This window comes from Eretmochelys imbricata, chromosome 11, assembly GCF_965152235.1.
Source record: "Eretmochelys imbricata isolate rEreImb1 chromosome 11, rEreImb1.hap1, whole genome shotgun sequence".
NCBI classification, from domain to species: domain Eukaryota; kingdom Metazoa; phylum Chordata; order Testudines; family Cheloniidae; genus Eretmochelys; species Eretmochelys imbricata.
In genome coordinates, this window is record NC_135582.1 from 105,585 (window position 1) to 120,395 (window position 14,811).

The 14,811-nt window shown below is 48.6% G+C and overlaps 1 protein-coding gene across 1 annotated transcript in view; it reads right to left on the reverse strand.

The window, feature by feature from the left end:
• LOC144272335 (unconventional myosin-X-like) overlaps window positions 1-14,811 on the reverse strand; it is a 229,841-nt gene that overhangs the window by 100,497 nt on the left and 114,533 nt on the right. Inside the window, exons 20-21 of the mRNA XM_077830334.1 lie at window positions 13,081-13,205; window positions 12,634-12,748 (exon numbers count right to left, since the gene is read on the reverse strand). Coding sequence (XP_077686460.1) covers window positions 12,634-12,748; window positions 13,081-13,205 — 240 coding nt within the window. The remainder of the gene's footprint in view (window positions 1-12,633; window positions 12,749-13,080; window positions 13,206-14,811) is intronic.

The following is a 14,811-nucleotide window of genomic DNA, read 5'->3' on the forward strand; positions in this document are numbered from 1 at the left end:
GAGGGAGCTGTCCTTGAGAGTTGGGCCAGGGATGCAACTCCACCATGCAGCAGAAGTATCCAATTCACAGAGACTTCATGGGCATGACAAGCTTCGCAAGTGTTGCTAAAGTATTAAAAACCCAGAGAACACTCAGGTATCTGTCAGTAATATCCATCCAAGATAGGGCATTTTGATCCCCAAATAACATGGGGTTTGCCAGTAATAGCTAGCTGTGAAATGATAGCATTTTGCAGGAAGCAGATAGGAAAGATTAAAATGAATTCAAACTACAGGTAGAGAAATCTCCCTTGTCAGGAAAACCATAAGCAAATCATCTGTTTCTCTGTCATTTAATTCATAGTGAGACAGGGTCGGGCCAGCTGGCTACAGGAGAGTAATAGAAGGCAGATATATTAGCCCCAGGTTAAGTAGGTCCCTTTTCCCTGGGTAAGGTAACAGGGAAGGTTCCAGAACAATCAGGAACTTTCTGGAGACAATTAAGACAGGCTGATTAGAACACCTGCAGCCAATCAAGAAGCTGCTAGAATCAATTAAGGCAGGCTAATCAGGGCACCTGGGTTTTAAAAAGGAGCTCACTTCAGTTTGTGGTGTGCGTGTGAGGAGCTGGGAGCAAGAGGCACTAGGAGCTGAGAGCGAAAACGCAGATTGTTGGAGGACTGAGGTGTACAAGCATTATCAGACACCAGGAGGAAGGTCCTATGGTGAGGATAAAGAAGGTGTTGGGAGGATGCCATGGGGAAGTAGCCCAGGGAGTTGTAGCTGTCGCACAGCTGTTCCAGGAGGCACTCTAGACAGCTGCATTCCACAGGGCCCTGGGCTGGAACCTGGAGTAGAGGGCGGGCCCGGGTTCCCCCCAAATCCTCCCAACTCCTGGTCAGACATAGGAGGAGCTGACATGGACTGTGGGTTCAGAAAAACGGCCAAGCTGAGGGCTGCCACGAAGCTCCAAGGCAAGCAAATCCGCCAATAAGCGGAAGACCCACTGCGGTAGAGGAGGAACTTTGTCACCATAGCCACTCTTAAAAATTTAAGCCTATCTTCATCTGAGGGAAGAGTGACTAGATTCAGAAATATAGGGGTTATTTTTGCCATTAGTTTCTAATATGAACAGAAACGACGGAAGCTTATGGTAAGTCAGACACACAGCAAGATGGTGTTAGTCAATATATAGTCAAGAATACATATGTGAATGTTGACTGCACATAGCAGTGAACACTTACAACCGGAAGCATACATATGTGAAGGATATGCACATGTGTACATAAAAAGACCTCTGTTCACACGTGGATGTCCATATATTTGTGCGCACACTGTGTACAGTGTATATGTTGCGCAATGTACAGAATCCATTCAGCCCCTCTCTGGAGAAGGTCTATTACAGAAATATCTGCCAAAAAATTTTGCTCCTTTTAGCATACACTTTTCATCTTAAATGCCAAATCTGTAAATTCTCCTGCAGAGAACATTGGTGAAGGAGAAATTGTATTGCTGTGCCTTGGATTCCAGAAGGTAAGAAAAAACCTCCTGCAATGTTAAGCCAATTTCCTCTTTTTCCAACAGGACCACATAAAATGTCACTCTAGACATCAAGAAAAACTTGGTTAGAGTGGGAAAGAGATGGGGAGAACTGTGTCCTGACTGAAGACAGATGTGATTGGGCAGTGCCTGAGCGAGGAGCAAAGGGAACACAAGAGTCTGGCATCTTGGTATAGCTACTGCTTGTCATGGCATCACAAATTAAGGCCATGGTGCACTGGAAAAAAGGGTTGCTGACCTTGCGTAACTGTTGTTCTTTCAGATGTGTTGCTCACGTCCATTCCATGTAGGTGTGTGCATGCCCTCGTGAACTGTAGCCAGAGATTCTTCCCTTAGCAGTATCCGTAGGGCTGGCTATGGCACTTCCTGGAGCCCTACTCTCATGTGTCAGTATGTGGGGTGCCACCGGCCCTGTGCCCTCTCAGTTCCTTCTTGCCATCTACTCCGACAGTGGGGATGGAGGGTGGGTTGTGGAATGGACGTGAGCAACACATCTTGAAGAACAAACAGTTAGGAAAGGTAAGCAACTGTTTTTTCTTCCAGTGCTTGCTCATGTCCATTCCATGTAGGTGACTCACAAGCAGTACCCCTTGGTGGTGGGTTTGGAGTTCACTTTCATGCGGCTTGCAATACTGCTTTGCCGAAGCTGGCGTTGTCCCGGGCTTGCTGAGTGATAGCGTAGTGGAACGCAAAGGTGAGAACTGAGTAGCAGCTCTGCAGATATCTTGAATTGGAATCTGTGCAAGGAATGCCGTTGAGGAAGCCTGGTGGAACGAGAAGTGACTACAGCTGGTGGCAACACACCCGCTTGTACATAACAAAACCTAATGCACACTGTTATCCAAGAGGAAATCTCTGGGGGGAAACTAGTAGGTCCTTTGTTCTATCTGCTATAGCCACGAAGAGCTGAGTGGATCTACGAAAGTGTTTGGTCCTTTCGATATAAAAGGCTAAGACCCGCCTAACGTCCAGAGAGTGTAGCCTTCATTCCTTGTTGGACTTGTGAGGTTTCGGGAAGAAACCATGTAAGAATATTTCTTGGTTGCAGTGAAACTGTGACACCACCTTTAGTAGAAACGCTGGGTGAGGACGCAGCTGGATCTTATCCTTGTAGAATACCATGTATGGAGGTACCGAAGTTAGGGCTCTGATCTCTTGAGGCCAAGGTGACTGCAACCAGAAAGGCAACCTTCCATGAAAGTAGAAGCAAGGAGTAGGATGCCATCAGCTCGAAGAGAGGACCCATGAGTTGCAAGAGGCCTAGATTTAAATCCCACTGAGACACCTGAGGGTACAGCCTCTCCAGGCCCTTCAAGAACCAGATTGTCATTTCATGAGAAAATACTGGATTTACCCTGCACCGGGGGGTGGAAAGCCGAGATGGCTGCTAGATGCACTTTAATTGATGAAAGGGCTAGGCTTTGCTGTTTAAGGTGGAGCAAGTAATCCAGAATAGATTGAATCGGGGCTCGGAGTGGGAGATTCCTTTCTCTGAAATCCAGCAGGTAAAACACTTCCATTTGGCTAGGTAAGATGCTCTGGTGGAAGGCTTCCTGCTACGCAACAGGATTCGCTGAACCTGCGCCAAACAGGCCCGCTTGTCGGCATTCAGCCACTCAGCAGCCATGCTATTCGATGAAGGGATGTCAGATTGGGGTGCAGAAGGGTGACCTGATTCTGAGAGAGCAAGTCCAGTCGAAGAGACAGGGTCAACAGGGTTGTCACAGACAGGTCCAGGAGAATGCAGAACCAGTGTTGGCCCAGCCATCCCAGAGCTATCATGAGGACCTTTGCTTTGTCTCTCCCTCTTCAGGAGAACATTGTGTACCAGTGGTATCAACGGAAAGAAATATAGGAGCCCTTCTGACGACTGGAGAAGAAAGGCATCAGACAGGGAGCCCTCCTATGACCCTTGGATTGAGCAGAACTCCTGGCACTTCTCGTTCAGCTTGGACGCATAAGGTCTATCTGGGGACACTCCCACCTTTGAAAAATCATATCGGACACTTCTGGGAGAAGGGACCACTTGTGGCGAGACAAGAAGGACCTGCTGAGGAGCTCTACTAACGAGTTGTTGACTCCTGGGGGGTGTGAAGCTACTGGGAGGATGTTGTGCTGTACACAAAGATCCCAAAACTGGATAGCCTCAGGGATGATGAGTGAGCTCCACTTTGTTTGTTGATGTAGACCATCCCTGTGGCCTTGTCCATAAGAATGTGAATCACCTTACCCTGTAGGTATGGAAGGAAAGCCTGGCAGGCTAGACATACGGCCTTGAGCTCTTTGACATTTACGTGCTGGTAACAATCGCTTTCTGACCTGAGGCCTTGTGTACTGAAGCCGCCTAGGTGAGCTCCCCAACCTTGATTGGAGGCATCAAAAATCAGGGTTGCTGAAGGAGGCAGAGTCATGAAGGGAATTCCGTCCAGCATATACCCTGGGTCTGTCCACCAGATGTAGGATGCCAGGACCTGCGATGGGATCGCCACCAGATGATCTCGCCTGTGTCTGATGGATTTGTAGACTGTCACCAGCCAGGCCTACAGCGGTCGAAGGCGAAGTCTCACATGTCTGACCATGTATGTACAGGCTGCCATATGGCCCAATAGTTTGAGGCAGACTCAAGCAGTGGTGAGGAAATATGCCCTTACCCGACCAATGAGATATGACATGGTCCAAAAACGGGACTCTGGCAGGAAAGCTCTGACTCAGGTAGAGTCCAGGACCACTCTTATAAACTCTATTGACTGCACTGGAACCAGGGCAGATTTCTGATCATTTCTGATCAGCCCCAGACCCTGACAAGTGTTTTGTACCAGCTCGAGACTGCGTCGGGCCTGTTCCCAGGAGCTGCCTCTGACGAGTCAGTCATTGAGATGGGGTAAATTTGCACCCCTTGACCTCTCTGCATTTTGTGAAGGTCTTTCGCACTGTCACAAGACTGAAGGGCAGCACCATAAACTGCAAGTGGCACTCACTTACTATGACGTGGAGGAAGTGCCTATGGCCATAGAAAATGGAAATGTGCAAGTAGGTGTCCTTCAAGTCGAGGGCGGCATACCAGTCTCCTGGATCCAAAGAGGGGATGGAGGCTAGGGAGACGCTGCGAAACTTTAACTTCTTGAGATACTTGTTGAGGAGAGACAGATTGAGAATGGGAGTTAGGCCCCTCTTGGCTTTCGGTATTAGGAAGTACCAGGAATAGAAGTCCTTCCCTCTCATATGCAGAAGAAATTCCTCCACAACCCCCAGCCATAGCAGAGATTCTACCTCCTGGATAGGGAGCTGCTTGTGAGAAGGGTCCCTGAAGAGGGACGGGAAAGGAGGGTGGGGTACAGGAAAACTGAAGGCTGTAACTGGAGTCGATGTTGTTGAGCACCCAATGTTCTGACATGATATGGCACCAATGATGGTAGGAAGCTGGCTAGCAGATCCAAAAACAAAGCACGGGTTGGATCCAGAGATGAATCTGGTGTATTGCCCTCGGGGGCATCCACAAAACGCCTGCCTCTGCCCACTGGAGAGGCAGGCGGTTGCCTGCTGTTGTTGGGCCAAGGAGGATGGGCCCAACTGGTGATGCTGGAAGCCTCTGTTGTTCCTTCTAAAAGCTCCCTGGCTCAATGACCCCAAGTATCTAGGCTGCGGCGGTGGTGGGTGGGCTTGTCTCCTGGCCACCTGGGGAATATAAAAGCCCAGGGACCATAATGTGGCCCTAGAATCTTTGAGCCCGTGCAGTCTGATATCAGTCTGCTGTAAGAAAAGGGCCTTGCCCACAAAGGGAAGGTCCTGCATGGAGGCCTGGACCTCCTGTGACAGTCCCGAGGCCTGGAGCCAGGAGCTACGACTCATGCCGATGCCGGATGCCATTGCCAGCGCTGCCGAGTCTGCAGCATCCCATGCCGCTTGGAGACACCCTAGCTACCGTCTTACCCTCCTCAACTACAGCTGTAAATTCCCACTTGGCCTCCTGAGACAGGGAGCCTGCAAACTGTAGCACCTGTTGGTTTGCAATGCACAGCTGTAGGCTAGCGGTAGAATATATTTTTCTGCGGAACAGGTCCAGTTTTTTGCATCCTTGTTCTTAGAGGATCGCACTAAACTGGCCTTGCCTGTCTCATTCATTGGCTGCTGACATGTCCAATGACCCGGGAGTAGGGTGTGTATATGTGTATTTGTAGCCCTGAGCAGGTACAAAGTATTTCTTCTCTGCCTGCTTAGACATAGGGGTCAGAGAAGAAGGGATCTGCCACATCACCTTGGCAGTTTTCAGAACCCCGCTGTGGACAGGTAGGGCCACCTTTGAAGGAGCAGAGGCAGCTAGAATGTCAAGGAGATCGTCCGACTACTACTTAAACTCCTCAATTTTGAGTCCCAAATTGGAGGCTACTTGCTTGAACAGCTCCCGATGGGCTCGGAAATCATCAAGGGGTACACTGGCAATGCCCACTACTGCATTGTCCAGGGACGAGGAAGAGGATGTGGCAACAGGCTGCACAGGTGGCTCCTCCTCAGGCTCAGGAGCCGTTTGCTCTAAGGCAGCTGGGGTCTCCTCTTTGATGCAGTTCTGTTACCGGTTCCTGCTGGGTCCCTGCTCTGGTTTGGGCCTCAGACCCCAACAAGAGTGCCTGGTACGATTGGGCCCTGGGTACCATGGAAAGCCCCCACGGATTCCAGATCTGCCACTGCTGGGGCCACTGGGCACGTGACCATGGGCCCGCAGAGAAATCTGGCCCATAGTCAGGGCACCAATGCTAGTCATGGTAGGAGCCTTAGTCACTCCCTGATCCCAAGTACTCCTCTCTGTCCGACCATGGAGGTGCAGTAGGAACTGGTTGCTGACGGTCTCGAGAGTGTGCTGGAGCCGACAACTAAGCGTGCATGTCTGGAGAAGGCAATCGCCCACGGTGCTGTGAACGAGATCGCGTTTGACAATGTCTGGACCTCGAATGGTACTGGGACGTTGACCGGTGCCTCAATGATGAGTGGTACCAGGACGGTGACCAGTGCCAGGGTAGTGACTGGTGCCTTGATGATGAGTGGTACCGGGAGGGTGACCAGAGCCACGGTGGTGACCGGTGCCTCGATGATGAGTGGTACCGGGACATTGACCAGTGCCAGAGTAGTGACCGGTGCCTCGATGATGAGTGGTACCGGGACAGTGACCAGTGCCAGGGTAACGATTGGTGCCTTGATGATGAGTGGTGCTGGGACATCAATCGGCACCCAGGATATTGACCAGCGCCAGGACATCGACAAGCATCACACCAGCAATCTTTGACTCGCAGGCAAACGGCTCCGCAAATGTGGCCAACTTAAAGCAAGGGGTGAGTGGCGACATGGCGACTGGAACTGCGCTGGTGACAGCAGGGATGCTCTCAGCACAGGCTTTCCCATGGAGCGGGCCACTCTGATGGGTCCGCAAGGGCCTTAGATAAGTCTCTGGCTGCAGGTGGCCCGGGAAGCACCATTAGGTCCTTCGCAGCCTAGAAGGCCTCAGGCATCGATGGCACTAAGAAGTGTATAGAGTCCCGATCGCTTCCTGGATTCTGTGGTGAGTCTCTATCAGGGCTGGATACGCTGGGCGGCAAACCCGCACCGGAGGATGGCTTTGGAGGTGGTGAGCGGCCCTGCGCAGGTCTTGGATCAATTGCTTGACTCAACGTTGGAGAGCCGCTCCTAACTGGACACATCTTCTTGTGCTTCCTTCTGGCAGGCGAGGTGGATTAGTGCAGGGACCGACCCGGTGCCAATGATGCGCTCTGCACTGACGTGCACATGCTGGGTGCCAAGTTGGATGGTTCCAACACCAGGCAGTCTCCATTAGAAATGCCTTCAGGTGTATGTCCCTATCCTTTCGGGTACGGGGCCTAAAATTTTTATAAATTTGGTACCTTTCCTTTACTTGTGCCTCACTCAGGCACCTGAGAGAGCTTGTGTGTGGCTCACTAACCAGCATCGGTTTCAAGCAGGTGGCACATGGCTTAAGCCCCAAGGAGTGGGGCATGCCCCGTCCCTGGGACTAAGTCCCCGATGGGACTCTAACTAACGCTCAAACACTAAGCACTTAACACTAAGGAACTATTTACAGTAAATAAAACTCAGAGTCCGAGAAGCTAAGGGCACTTGCAAGAGCAAAGCAGTGTTCCAGCCACCGTCACTGGTGGTAAGAAGGAACTGAGAGGGTGCAGGGCCAGTGGTGCCCCATATACTGGCACATGAGCGTGGGACTCCAGGGGGCACCAGAGCCGGCCCTATGGATACTGCAAAGGGAAAAATCTTTGGCTACCGTACATGTGGGCACCCACACACCTACATGGAACGGACATGAACAAGCACTCGAAGAACAAACTGTTGCTAACATTCTGCCTGTTTCACTCTGCCAGTCCCTGACCTCTAGCATACATCAGGACAGAGCCTGAGTCTCCTCTTACAAACAAAAGCTTGGCTATTGCCAGCAGGACAGCTGCACTAGTATTAATGAGAAACACAATGCCCATCCTGCCCTCCCTTCCTCATTTCCTTTCCTGACCTACACAATTCACTATATTAATTCAGAGTCTTTTCCTTCCTCTTCCAAACAATCACTAGGGATAAGATTATCCTCCAATTCATTTTGCAGGAAGTATTCCCCCTTCTCCATGCCACCCCCTCCCTTCTGCCCCCCAAACTCCTTCCTGGGTTATATCCCTCCATGCCATGGCCTCCCCTCAACCCTCCCTCCTCCCCACACCACACAAGTCTTGGTTTAGGTCTAACTGGGTGACTCAGCATGAGGTAACACTGCTACCTTCATAGTTAGTGTAACTGGTACAGAGGGTACTCATGGAGCCACTGTTCTCTCTCCAGGGCAACTGATCCCCATCCTGTTCACTTCACTTTCACTCAAAAGACAGAAAATAAATCAAGTCTTCACTAGGAAAAAATGTATGTTTTTAACTTGTGTTAGCCAACGTGAAGCAACCTCCTGGTGAAGACAAGGCAGTTTGTAGGTATAATGTAGGTTAGCAGGTCATGTAAACCCTTAGGCTCCCACTTAGTGTTTACCTCGATTTCCTAATGTGAAAACTGCCTTGTCCAGCCTAGGATTCCACCTTCTGTCCAGCAATGTCAACATTACAAACTTCACCTGGCCTAGCAATGTCTATCAGTGGTGTGAAGAGGTGTGACTGCTGGAGGACACAGTGATGTTCTGATAAAAGACCCTAGCATAGACGCAGTCATGGTAAAACTGCATGCTTATTATTCTCCTCAGGGAGGGTGGAAGGAACTCACACTCCCCACACACTTCCTCTGTCACTTCAAGCTTCTATGCTGATAATGCATCTGACCCCTTAGCTGCATGTTTCCTCGCTCTGACCTATTCGTTCGACCTGCAGCCCTGCTTCAACTCTCCCACTCATCAAAAGGGTAATTTACTTGACTTGGTCTTCACCAAGCACTGCTCTCTCTCTGATCTCTGTTGCTAAATTCCCTCTCTCCAGCCATCACCTAGTCTCTTTCAACATTGCCCCTCAGCCCCCTCCCTCAGATCCTGTCACTTCACCTTTCCACAGCTTCCAGTCCATCACTGCTGAGGACTTCTTGTCCAGTCTCAGCCCTCTTCACCTGGCCCTTTCTTCCATTGAGATAGTTGTTGGGTCTCTCCATTCTTCGCTCTTCTCCACTATTGACCTTTTTGCCCCTTTCCCCATCATACGGTCCACCCTGCCAACCCCCAGCCCTGGATCACCCTGAGCATCCACTTCCTCCACTCCTGCTCTCGTGCCGCAGTGCATCTCTGGTGAAAATTCCGTGACCAGGCCAACTTCCTCCACTACACATTCGTTCTCTCCTCCTTCAGTTCTGCCATCTTCCTAACTAAACAACTCTGCTTCTTCAATTTAATTGAATATCACACATGCAACCTCAGCCACCTTTTCACATCCTTTGACTCACTCCTCAAACCTTCCAGCCTCCTCCTATATTGCTGGTTTCTCTCAAAAGAAATTGACAAAATATAACAACCTATCCTTCCCACCCCCTTCTGCTTGCCTTCCCTCCTGCCTTCCCCTCCAGCAACTCTCTTTTCCTTCTCACTGGTCACAGATGCAAGAGTTTCTTCTATTGTCTTTTTCTTCAACCCCTCCACTTGCCTCCCATCCCACCTCCCCATCTCCCTCATGTTCACACTCATCCCCTCCCTTACACAGCTCCTTAACTTCTCATTCTCCTCTGGTTCTTTCTTCTTACAATGCAAACATGCTTTAGTCTCCACCATTTAAAAAAAAACCCCATCCTTGACCCCATTTGCCTCTCCAGCTACTGCCCCACATAGAGGTTAAGTCCATTAATGGTTATTAGCCAGGATGGGTAAGGAATGGTGTCCGTAGCCTCTGTTTGTCAGAGCGTGGAGATGGATGGTAGGAGAGAGATCACTTGATCATTACCTGTTAGATTCACTCCCTCTGGGGAACCTGGCATTGGCCACTGTCGGCAGACAGAATACTGGGCTGGATGGACCTTTGGTCTGACCCAGTATGGACATTCTTATGTTCCCCATCTCCCTTTCATTTCTAAGCTCACTGAACACAGTCTACAATTGCTGTCTGAAGTTCCTCTGCTCCAGTGTCATTCAAGACCCCCTTCAGTCTGACTTCTGCCCTTGCACGTGACTGGAACAGTTCTCGTCCAAGTTTCTAATAACCTTTTTTCTGTTATCTTTCCCTCCTCATTGAGTAATGGGCCTACCCTGTCCTTGGTCTTCCTCTTGCTTCTAATGTATTTGTAAATATCTTCTCCTTATACTTTATGTCCCTTACTAGTTCAATCTTATTTTGTGCCTTGACCTTTCCAATTTTGACACCACATGCTTGTGGGGTTTTTTTATATTCATCCTTTGTAATTTGATCTAGTTTCTACTTTTTGGATGACCCTTTTTTGAGTTTCAGATCACTGAAGATCTCCTAGTTAAGCCAAGGTGGTCTGTTACCATACTTCCTGTCTTTCATGAGCATTGGGACAGTTTGTTCTTGAGCCCTTAATAATAGCTCTTTAAAAAAACTGCCAACAATTTTTTCCTTAGACTTGTTTCCCACAGGATCTTACCTACCAATTGTCTGAGTTTGCTAAAGTCTGCCTTCTTGAAGTCCATTTTCTTTATTCTGATGTTTTCCTTCCTACCCTTCCTTAGAATCATGAACTCTCCCATTTCATGATCAGTTTCACCCAAGCTGCCTTCCACCTTCAAATTCTCAACCAGTTCCTCCCTATTTGTCACAATCAAATCTAGAACAGCCTCTCCCCTCGTCACTTTCTCCACCTTCTGTAATAAAACGTTGTCTCCAATGCATTCCAAAAACTTGCTGGATAATCTGTGCCCTGCTGTGTTATTTTCTCAACAGATGTCTGGGAAGTTGAAGTCCCCCATCACCACCAAATCTTGTGCTTTGAATGATTTTGTTGGTTTTTAAAAAAAAAACAAAAAAACAAAAACCTCTCATCCACCTCTTCTTCCTGGTTAGGTGGTCTATAGTAGATCACCCTTTTGTCTTTACCCAGAGGCTTTCAACAGGTCTGCCTCCCACTTTTTTCTCAAGTTCAGTGCAAGTGTATACATCTTTGATATACAAGGCAACACCTCCTCCCTTTTCCCCTTGCCTGCCCTTCTTGAATAAGCTGTTCCCTTCTATACCTCCATAAATCAAACTCTAATAAACTTTCAAGCAGCATTTTTCTTCCTTTGCCTATCTGTACATTTTGATCATCATCTATGGAAACATTTTTTCATTAGTGTTTGTGCTTACGGTGAAATCGACAATTACCAACATTTACTGATAAAAATCAAATCTCTCCAACCACTGCTCAAAGCAACTAATCTAATGACCTACCACCCCCGTCTAACCTCCTGAGCAAGATAAATTAGAAGACCTTTAGGTGCATCTAGACACTATCAAAATCCTGGATTTTTTTCTATTCAAGCTTCAGACCAGGACACCGAAGCAAAACACAGCTGGTGGCACTGTTTGAAGATCTTGTGCTTCAATGGGAAAGGACCATATGGCTATGCTGCTACTGCTAGATCCCCCTGGAGCATTTGATACCCTCCACCAGGAAATGCTGTTGTCCTGACTTAAAGTAGGATCAGGGTTTAGTGGGAATATGCAGAGGTGGCTCCAATCTTTCCACTCAGACTATATTCAGAGCCATGTTATTGATAACCCTCTTCTCCAATCAGATCCCTCACAGGTGGAGTTCCACAGGGAACCACCCTCTCCACCATTCTATTCCACTTCTTTGAGGAGCTGCTAGGAAGACAGACAGACAAAGATAATTATTATTGGCAACAACCCATGGACAGCACCCAGCTCTCTCTCCTTTACATCTAATGCAAACAGCACTATTTCCAGCCCTCTCAGTGCCTGGAAGACATCAGCACCAAGACAAGACAGAAAAGCTAAGATTCACCAAAACAGAAGCAAACCTCTGTCAGAGTTGGAGGCTCAGCATATGGATAGATTTCCCTGAAAAATATTGATAACTACATTGATTCCAGCACCAGCAGCTAAGCTCCTGTAGCAGGAGATTAATGCAAACCTGAAGAGCCAGCTGCCCCTCTCCCCCACATTTTTAATGTACACCAAAGCAGCACCTCACTAACCCAACTCAAAATCCTTGAGTTGACTCTGTACATAGTGACATGATCACAGTGGGCAGGAGCTAGACTGGACATGAGAAGGGAGCAAAGTATTGTTTTGCAGGTCCACCCAAAAATCCAAAGCTCGTTCTGCTTGGGTCATTTAAAACTAGACTTGACAAAGCAATAGTAAACGTACAGTAGGGAACAGTCCTGTCCAATGGGAGAAAGAAAAGTGCTGTTGGGTCTCATCTAATCTATCTCCAGATATATAATACAGGAAGCATTTGAGACATTACAGGTCAGCAGCATAGCCCAGTCAGTGACTTTCACTGGTACGATTATTCAGTGCCATTCGTTTACCTCCACCTGTTCTTTATTGGAGTGCTCCTCTGTATATCACCTTTCAATTAAACTCTCTTGCATCAGGAATTACTTCCCTCCCCTCACCCAATGGACCCTTTTCTACACTGAGGTAATACCTTGTTTTTACCCAGCTGCCACTCTTTCCTGGTGCTGTCACATGTCTGTAGGAAACGTGCACACACAGCCTTGGTGTTTTCTGGGACACTCAGATTCTTCATGAGCATCTTGTACCTGAGAACCAAACACAATCTCTTGACATAAAAGTATGTACGATATTATCCTCTCCATTTCTAACATGCTTCAAAACCTTCCTCTTCCCATTCATTCTTCCCCAGGGTTGTCTTATCTGCCCATCTGGGAACTTCTCTTTTTCATGTTCTTTATCCAACTGCAGTTGGACTAACCTCCAGTTTAGAAACTTCCACCTCCGACTTGCAGCTGTCCCCATAATATGGTTGACATGGAGACAACACAAAAGCCATCCAAAATTTGGGAACAGTACCAGTGACAAAAATTATAGAGAAAAGGAATATACCACCACCCACCTCCATGTTACCCATTACCTGCTGAGGAAATCCGGGAAGAGACGCCGTATGGGGAAGCCTGCTCTTCGAATTTTCACTGTCTCCAGCATCCCAGAGTACCGGAGCTGGTTTAGAACTACATCCGGGTTAAAGAGGTTTGGTGCCTAAAAGACCAAGATCAGAAACAAACCAAGAGAAAGAGAGACATCTGAGCAAGCAGTAATACCAGACTTAACCCTTTGCTTGCTGGCATGGTGTCTGCTTATCTGAAAGTTGTAAGGGGCACACAGACACATATCCACAGCTCCCTAGAAAGTTAACCCTGCATGTTAAGGGCCCCAGCTGAAAGATGGGTCAGTTTGACAGAAATGGCAGACAGCTGCCACAAAGATACTCAGCACTGGAACAGAGGCAGGAGGGAACTGGGTGCACACATATCAACAGCAAACTGCAACATCTTCCATAGCTCAGAGTCTAGCAGGGAAGTGGGCAATGAACTGTGCTGAGCCACAGCCCCCTCCACTCCCACTGCAGCCCATTCATGCAGAAAATTACACTGTTCTCAACTGAGGGATCAGATGCAGCTGGGGGAACAGCAAGAGAGAAGGCACCTGGCTTTCTGCTCATCAAATGTAACAGTAGTTTCCAGCAGCCCAGAAGCAAAACTGCAGGCATGCCTGCTGCCTTCACAACTTAACTGGATGAGTGAGAATCCAAATGAGAGCCCAATGGGTCCCTGAAAGAACGGAGCTAAAAGGCAGGAAGGAGCTTCTATACTGGGGCAGGAGCTTGCAGCGGGCCCTGCTCCTAAAGAGAGAATACTAAATACAGAATACTATAGGATACTGACTGATGGACATCAAAACACAGAGATTCTGCCCTTCTCTGAGTTCTCCATCTAGTCTGGTCAAGATTCCTCCTTGCTGCCACTTTTCTGAGTGTCAAGGTGAAACTCCCTCTAAAGAAAACTTGCTTCTTTACAGAGAGCTAATCTGAAGCATCTTCACTCCTGCCCTGTTAATGGAACGAAGCTTTATCCTCCTCTCTGTTTCAGAAAAGAGGGGGGGGACTTTTCCTGCAAAAAGGCCCTCTTTGGAAAAGGCCCATTTCGACAGGTTTGTCTCCTTCTCTCCCCCTCCAACCCTCACTTCCTATGAGGGGCTCCAGACCTGGAGATACTGGTCTGTTCTCTCGCTACCCACATCTCTAAGCCCTGGTCTACACTACGAGTTTAGGTCGGATTTAGCAGCGTTAGATCGGTTTAGCCCTGCACCCGTCCACGCTACGAAGCTATTTTTTCTGACTTTAAGGGCTCTTAAAACCGGTTTCTGTACTCCTCCGCGACGAGTGGATTAGCGCTGAAATTGACCTTGCTGGGTCCAATTTGGGGTAGTGGGGATGCAATTCGATGGTATTGGCCTCCAGGAGTTATCCCAGAGTGCTCCGATTGTGACCGCTCTGGACAGCACTCTCAACTCAGATGCACTGGCCAGGTAGACAGGAAGAGCTCCAGCACGGACCGAAAGGGAGGTACTGGATCTGATCGCTGTAGGGGAGATGAATCTGTGCTATCAGAACGCCGTTCGAAAAGATGAAATGCCAAAATATTTGAAAAAATCTCCAAGGGCATGAAGGACAGAGGCTATAACAGGGACCCACAGTAGTGCCGCATGAAATTTAAGGAGCTCAGGCAAGCCTACCAAAGAACCAGAGAGGCAAATGGCCGCTCTGGGTCAGAGCCCCCGACATGCCACTTCTATGATGAGCTGC